An 8,025-nucleotide genomic window follows, 5' to 3' on the forward strand; every position below is an offset into this window, starting at 1 on the left:
TTCAGCGCTACTCTTCGCTCTTGTATAGCCCAAACAACTTCACTTAATCAGCGTCGAGTTCAAGAGAAGTGACGTCATCGCGTCTCGGCCTACGTTCAGAACGTGTGTGAGGCAGCACAAACTTTTTCTATTTTATTAATCAATTTTTACTAAAGATTCAAAAACGGAGGTGACAAAATAACTCATGTTATTTACTGAAGTATGAGTACAAATACTTCTCAAAAAAGTCTAATTAAAAAAAAGTGTACAGGTTCTACAAATTAATTAAAAAACAAATTTAACCTCAATGTTTCAAGATAACTCTTGATGAAAGTTCTAGGCACTCGGAATCGCACAAAACCCCTCTTTCTCCTCACAACGTCCCCTAAAAATACTGGTGTGTTGCTTGTAGGTTTGACGGCTTTTAGGTTTTTGCAAAACATAATATTTTGACAGAAATTACAAATGAGGTTGTCCTAAAACAAAGAATTTTATTTTATTTATTGATTATGAACGTCGTGACAGCTGAGCAATAAACAATAACAATAAACATATGAGAAGTACGATGGATAAATAAGTGCTATAAGAATATAAAGATGGTTATTTGACAAAATATAGAATAAAATGTAACTTAACAAAATGTAACTTAAGAAATGTATAGACATTTGATGCAGGTACAAAAACATTTGTAATTTCTTAGAATGAATGAGAAACTGCCACTATAATGTGCGCAAATAATAAAATTAGGTGGAAGTTGAACTAATAATTATGAGAATTACACGTTTTTTATCAGAAAAATCCACGTGAACCTTGAAAAAAAGGTCAATGTGGTGCTTTAAACCTGAAAGGATTTTCCCGGAAGCTGCTTTTCACTTTCCGGATAATTGGGTCAAGATGGCGACATCCATAACGAGGACATTTGGGTCTCTTCGTATCGTTGCACGCAGAAGCTTAAAGGTACTATGATGTTTGAGATTGTCGTAAAGTTAGCATGCTAATAAAGCGTTATTTTTTCTGCTTGTTTTGAACTTTGTATAATGTTTAGAGGCCTTAGCGGGGTAAGGGTGACGCATGAACGTCTCAGCATCAACCTACGAAGCTCAAGCTTTCGGCAGAAAATTTGTAGTACATATATATAAAATTTCCTGTTTAATAAATAAAGCTAGAACAAAAATATTACGATAGTTTAATACTAAAACATAGCTTGTGGGCAGGGCCGGTCCATAGTTTTATAGGGTCATAAGCGGAATTTGACCAGAGGCCCCTTTTCCTGTTAAGGGCTTCATGACTACTAGCAGCATTTCAGTACAGATTTGGTTTAATCTAGAAGAGGGAGAGAATGGAGCTTAAAATCAATCAGAAGTAACTGGTATTGTTTGCTGAGATGTAATTGTGAACAAACTGAGCTCTTAAGATTTAAGGTTGTAGCATCAGATTGCAATAATGGAAATGTTACAATAATTCTCTGCACTTATACGGTGTAAACTTCCCAATTCCTTTAAGTCTTACATTTGAAAATTAAACAACAAACCCCATGCTGAAACTGTCAAATCAATTTTAATACTATTTTCATTCTCAATAAACAGAGATGCAAAATTTAGATATATGGGTTAAAAGTATAGCATGTATTGGAGGCCCTCTGATGGTTTGGGGCCCTGACACAGCAGCTTAATCAACTTATTCCTGGGCCGTCTCTTTTTATATATAATATTGTTAAATATCATACAGTAGTTTTTTACTGCTTAATCTCCATAAAGGCCATGTTTATTGTCATTTAGCTTAGCATTATGAAACATCTATCAAGCACTTCTCTGGTGATTAATCACTTCTTTAAATTTCCACTCCCAGAATGCTGAGGTCGCTCTGAATGTACGGCATCCTGGCCCACTTTTCTTGCCGGTTCGGACCAAGAAGAGGTACTTTATACCTCCAGCGGTGGGCTTGAAGGGGAAGAAGGAAGAAAACCCAGAGGCTAAGGCTCGAGCAGCTGGCATCGTCTTCCGACAGCAGTACTTAGAGAGACCCATTAACATCGCCTGCTCAGGTGAAGTTCGTTGCATGAGTGACGTAAACTCTTTTCTGGTTGAAAAAACATATTCTTGTTGAAAATTTCATCTGAATTTAAGACGCACATTAAATGATAAGTTTGTTCCTGTTTTCATCAGCGGGAGTATTTGACCCGTACATCCCTCCAGAAGGAGACGCACGCCTTTCCACTCTGTCTAAGGAAGGCCTGAGACAGCGAACAGAACAGATACGACAGAGCGCCGCATCACAACTCGCGTAAGTCTGGCTTTCTCTTCATGTTCTGTTGTTAATAATCTGTGAAAAGATTGATCTCCTCTAGCTCCTCCCTCTGGTGCTGTCTGAAGAAATGCACCACTCAGGATCAAAATTAACCAATCAGTCAGGAGGAGGGTCTTAGCGCTGTCAACAAACCTCATGTACTCGGAGCTAAATGTGCTAATGGTGAAGAAACAATTTATTGTTTCAAAAAAACGTCTTATCCACAGTCATTGGTGGCTAGGCTAATTAGTCTTAGGATTCATGACAGGCTGTGCTAGGTATAGTGTACCAGAGATCATGTGGGAAGTAGGAGTGTGGATGAGCAGCGCCACACAAGATTCTGATTAACAGCACTAAGATCCTCCACTGGCACTGACTGGTTGTTTCTAGTAAGCACTGGTAAAAGGCAGAGGAGCTTGAGATATTTTCTTTTTTTTTTTTCGACAGATAGTTTGTTTCATACCATAAAGTCACTGCATAATGTTTCAACATGCATGCAAAACAAATATTTTTTATAAAATGTATTCTGCAGCTATAAAATAAGGATTTTTAAAATCTTCTTTCAGGATTCGGAAAATCAAAGATTACGATTCACAGTTCAGCACAAAGACGTTTGCAGAGCAAGCTCAAGAGATCTTCATAGAGGCTCACAACGCCCTGACACAGTAAGAAGATGAACTCTTGCCTCGTTCCCCTCCCCCTGCGCAGACGGCTGATATAGGCAGCCAACAAAATATGTTTGTTACTGTGAGGATTGTGTTTGAAGCTTGCGATATCCTCACACTGTTCTCAGATCTGCTGATGAAACATTAACTGTCATAATAAACAATGATAAACTGATGACTAATTTATAAGCACCATTCTGGGTCAATGATCTTGTTAGTACTCAGTTAGTGTTATCCAGTAGGAGCTGCAGAGCTTGCAGGTGTGCAGTTTATTGCTTTTTTCATTCTTTTGATCCAGAGTAGCACAGCAATTGTGACAATTTTTGTAGTTATTGTTGATTTGGTACTCAGAGTAATTACAGCACAACAAGCTGATTTTAACTGGTTAGTTAGTCATGCTGTCTGCAGTAATCTGCTGCTCCACAGACACACTGCTGGCAGCTTAACTACAAAACAGTGTTACTGTAAAAGGGTCTTTTATTGTCAGCTCCATGTTTGTCCTGTTTTTCACATCTGGAAATATTTTCTACACTCCAAAAACAAAATTTTACCAAGTGTTTTTGTCTAGTTACTCATGCAAATATCTTAGTACACTTGAAATAAGACTAAACTAAATTACAAATAAGCTATAGGAACTTATTTTAAGACAATAGTTACTTTAGTATTAATTTTAAAAAGTACCAGCTCCCCTGGGAGATTATTTAACTTATAAGAAGACTGTTAAAACGTTACTTGCAAGTTAGTTTTGTCATATTTAAAGTATACTAAGATATTTGTACTTGAAACTAGACCAAAAATTATTGGTAATATTTTGAGATTTAGGTTTTTTTCAGTGCAGTGTTAGCTTTAAAAACACCCTGTCTGTACTACTTTTGAGTCTGAATTTAAACAGTATTCTGATCTCTATTTGATAAATAATAAATAATAATTTCAGAAGAAAAGAAGGAACTGAAATAAAAGTGGTTGTGACATTGTGGTATTATCACATTTTTGATTTCCCAGCCAGTCCCTCAAGTTTTTTGCAGTTCTGTAATCTCAAAAAAGCACACACAATCAACAGAATCCCCAAATTATTTCGTGCTAATGTATAATTCTGAGCAAATTCTCTGGTTGAATTGACCAACTCCTACCTGCAGGTGGCAGTATTTCTTACTTCTACTACACTGCTGTTTCAGCCTTGTCAAGTTATAGTCCGTGATCAATAAAAAATTAGCTATTTAAGTTCTTTAAGTAATACAAATGTGTGTGTGTCCCGTCTGTCTACTTGTTTTTAATAAGGAAGACATATTGCAAAATTCCTTGCAAGTATTTCTAAAGTAGAACCACAAAATCAGTATTTTCATCACAAAAACAATCATAAAATCCTGGTGGATCTGCCAACCTGGCAAATACAATCATTTACACATCAATCACTAGTCTCCATGTGAACATGTTGCTTTGGCTCCAAACTAACTAGATGTTTGTGTTTTGCAGCTTCAATAAAGAGAAGCTTCATTCTCTGGTTACAGAAAGATGTTATCCTGTAAGTGTTTCCTTTTTCTAAAGTGTCCACTCATCCCTGTTTCTTTGTCCTAACTACTGTCAGTGCTGTGCTACGGTGTTGCAGGAGATGACGAGAGGCAACCGTTACAAGACGATCCGGTGGAGGTTTGTCGAGTCACTGGAACCGCCCAGAGTGGTGCATGCCCGCTGCCCCGACATGGTCACTAAAGGCAACCTGTATGGGCAGGTTACAGTTCGTATGCACTCCAAGCAGGTATCACTTTATTTACTATGACTTTAAGTGTAGATGTTATTTACTAATTAGGTGAGTCCTCAAAATAATTGGTTGCATTTGATTTGATTTTGGGGCGTTAGAGTATAGGAGGCTAAATACAAATGTACGCCATGCTTTTCAGGTTTTATGTTTTTAATATTTGATAACCATGTATCATTTTTCTTCCACTTCACAAATACTTTGATTTATTACGTAAAATCAGAATAATATACATTGAAGATTCTGTAGGTGACATGGATGTAAACAATTAATCAATTTATGATTAATTGTTGATTAATAATTTATTAGATTAAAATTAGTTCTAATTGATTGCCGTAGCTAATAACGTTCAGTTTTTTTAGTGTTGTAATTTGGCCGCCATCCAGCAGAGGGCGCCGCTGGTCATCCTCAAGCGGAGCCGTTGGTATGAGAATCAAGATGGCGGTGGGGAAAAAGAATTGCGGTCCGTTGTGTGATGCAAAATGCACTTTATGCTGTTTGTTTTGAAATATTAACACCCAACAAACTGCCCATGTTTTACTTCATTCGCCCTTTATGTTATGGAAATGCAGTCATTCCTCTTGACAAGAGAACAGTTTTAGGAAAACGGACTCTTTTCTATAATCGCTAGTCGATGATGAGATCCGTCAGCTTTAGATCAACTGATTACTAGCAACCATAGCAAGTGCTGTTTTGGGTTTTTTGGGGGGTTTATAATCAGGATTTCTGATTACTGCACTTTTTTAAATGACTGTTTTATTTACAGACGGTAGCGATCTATGATCGCTTCGGGCGGCTGATGCTGGGCAGCGAGGAGCAACCAAAGGACGTCCTGGAGTACCTGGTCATTGAAAGGCATCTGGTCAACCCCTACAGTAGATGGAGGCTACACGGGAAAATTGTGCCCTCATGGGCTCCTCCCAAAGACCCAATTATTAAGGTAACTATCCATTTTGGACCACTGATAATATTTTTATTTAGACTTATAGACAGATAATTTTATGACAAAAAATAACAATTGGAGAAAAAGTTCAGAATGGCTTAGATTTAATCAAACAAAAAAATGTAGGGGTACTATAACTGGCAACAAACAGCATTTCCTGTTGACATTTTGAGTTTTTACAGGAAGACCAACAAGCACAAGCAGCTTGGACAAACTAGGCTACAGAGTTAGAATAATGTAGAGATAAACCAGAGGAGAGACATAATTTTATATCTTAAGGTCATGGAAACCAGCAATCAAGATGTTCCGAGTGCTATTTTACTATACGTTTTAATGTCACTAGTAGGGTTGAAACAATGAATTAGTTTTAGAAATAACTTTCATCAAACTGAGTAATTGAGTCTGAACTGGGATATTCAGACTCAAAAAGGCCATTTGCTGAAACAGCAACCAACTCACAGCAGCAATTAAGCCACAACTACAAGAAAATATTTTCATTTTGCATCTCTTAATATATTCTGCCTAGAACTCCTCAAGTGTCAGTTTTAGCTTCAGCTGCTTTAAATTATGTTAAAAAATCTATTGAATACATTTTTCTACCCAATTATTGATCAGCCTACCCTAAACATAATCAACATTGTATTAGATTAAGTATTTTTTTTAGCTGAAGATGCTACAAATAATCAAGGGTGCACTAAAGAAATATACTATTGCAGTAACATGTTTATATTTTTATTAAAAATGGAAATTAACTTTCTGTTTACTTGCATCTTTTAATGTATTTTTAACATTGTCTAAAAAGGGTTACTTGGCTTAATCAATTACTACAATAATAAGTTGACGCCCTGGTCACTAGTTTTTATTATTATTAATTATTAAAAGTAATTAGCTGTTTGTTTTGATATGACCTGTCACTCAGTATAGGTTAACGAATGTGTTGCATAGATCTGGTTTGGCCCTCTTTTCACTGACTCTAGACACCATGTCCATCGGTTTGTAACCCAGCCTGTCATGACCTTCATTGAATAATTTGTAATGTTCTATATATATTTAATATTTTTCTGTTGAGCGACTTGTCGATAAACACTCCTCTGCTCCGGTGTCTCTTCTAGACGGTTGCCATACCTGGTCCAGACCTGAAGCCATGGGAAGAATTTGATGCCTTCAACTATGAAATTCCCAAACCAGCAGCAGTACAGTGGAATAAGTAGGTCAGCAGGGGGCGCTGGTCATTACATTAAACTGAGGACATCAAGGAAATACTCAAGACATTGAATTTTTGGATCGAGTTACTCTTGCTTAAGGAGAAAAAAACACGCTTTGTTTTTTTTTATGCTTCCTTCTAATAAAAAATCTTTAAGATTTTGAAGGATGTGAAGAAAAATCTGAGTTTTGGTTCAAACAACCAGCTGTGCTCTGAAGTTACCAGATCAACATAACTTTTTGTTATGCTTGTGAGAATAATTTTATTTGTACATGCAAGAAATAAAAATGCACAGAGCTCTAGAAATGGAGTGGTTTATTTCTGCACCAAATGTACAAGATGCCGACTTCTGCAATGGAAAATAAATACTGCTAATAATGATGGTTCTACCTGCTTTTCTTCACAAGGCAAATCATGGATTGTGTTGCAGTAATTCATACATATGTTTAAAAAGATGTGATACAAATATGATACAGAGCTTTCAAACAAAATAGTTCCCAGTTTGATGGTGAATTCTCTGAATAAACCATTTTCTTGTGTTCTGAGATGTACACATAAGCATCATTTCTCTTATGTTGCAGGAACGTTATTATGCCACAAACATGAATTAAATGAAATGTAAAAATTATTAGCATGTCATCCTTGGTAGAGATTTTATTTCGATCAAAAATGTGCATTAATGTTTGACATGGTAAAGTTTTACTTCTAAGGTAAAGAAAGGGTTTCTGTTATTCTAGAAAAAGTAGATTTTTTTCATTTTCTGTGTTTCTAATTTTAATGGGTTTTATAGCTATTTTTAAATCTATACCAAATACCGAAAAAGGATTCAAGGGTAATTCTTTTAGATCTATGCTTCTTGTCATTTGGTTGGAAACTATGTACTTTTAGTAGTTTTTAAATCTAAAAACATGGATCTCTAAAAATAAAATTTTCTGCAGTCGATATTTCTGAAAAATTATAAGCTGTATTTGTCAATTTGCAGCTCTAAACAAATTTTATTTAGCAGGACTGAGGTCAAAAAATGTCTCTTTGGATTGTAAAGGTTGCAGATCCACAGCCTAGAGCTTTAACTAAATTTAAGTTACCTTTAAATTACATTTTATTGCAAAGCATTGAGCATTCATTGAAAAACAGAGTTCCCATACTACATTTAAATCTGTCATAGCTGCAGGTTTAAGATCAGACTTAAACA

The 8,025-nt window shown here is 36.0% G+C and overlaps 1 protein-coding gene across 1 annotated transcript; it reads left to right on the top strand.

The window, feature by feature from the left end:
* The first annotated feature begins 249 nt into the window (after positions 1 to 249).
* mrpl45 (mitochondrial ribosomal protein L45) lies at positions 250 to 7,214 on the top strand. Its single transcript, XM_044113535.1, has 8 exons — positions 250 to 936; positions 1,828 to 2,023; positions 2,145 to 2,262; positions 2,832 to 2,930; positions 4,404 to 4,452; positions 4,537 to 4,686; positions 5,453 to 5,626; positions 6,742 to 7,214. Exons 1-8 carry the CDS (start codon positions 805 to 807, stop codon positions 6,838 to 6,840), a joined length of 1,017 nt encoding a protein of 338 aa, XP_043969470.1. The 5' UTR covers positions 250 to 804; the 3' UTR covers positions 6,841 to 7,214.
* The last annotated feature ends 811 nt before the right edge of the window (positions 7,215 to 8,025 follow it).

Source organism: Gambusia affinis, linkage group LG04 (genome assembly GCF_019740435.1).
Source record: "Gambusia affinis linkage group LG04, SWU_Gaff_1.0, whole genome shotgun sequence".
In the NCBI taxonomy this organism is placed as follows: domain Eukaryota; kingdom Metazoa; phylum Chordata; class Actinopteri; order Cyprinodontiformes; family Poeciliidae; genus Gambusia; species Gambusia affinis.

Excerpts from the sequence above, each read along its gene's own strand:
- mrpl45 (XM_044113535.1), top strand. The coding sequence starts at position 805 with ATGTGGTGCTTTAAACCTGAAAGGATTTTCCCGGAAGCTGCTTTTCAC. Across the intron at positions 2,263-2,831 it reads AGCGCCGCATCACAACTCGC|GATTCGGAAAATCAAAGATT; the intron begins GTAAGTCTGGCT and ends ATCTTCTTTCAG. Across the intron at positions 4,453-4,536 it reads TTACAGAAAGATGTTATCCT|GAGATGACGAGAGGCAACCG; the intron begins GTAAGTGTTTCC and ends ACGGTGTTGCAG.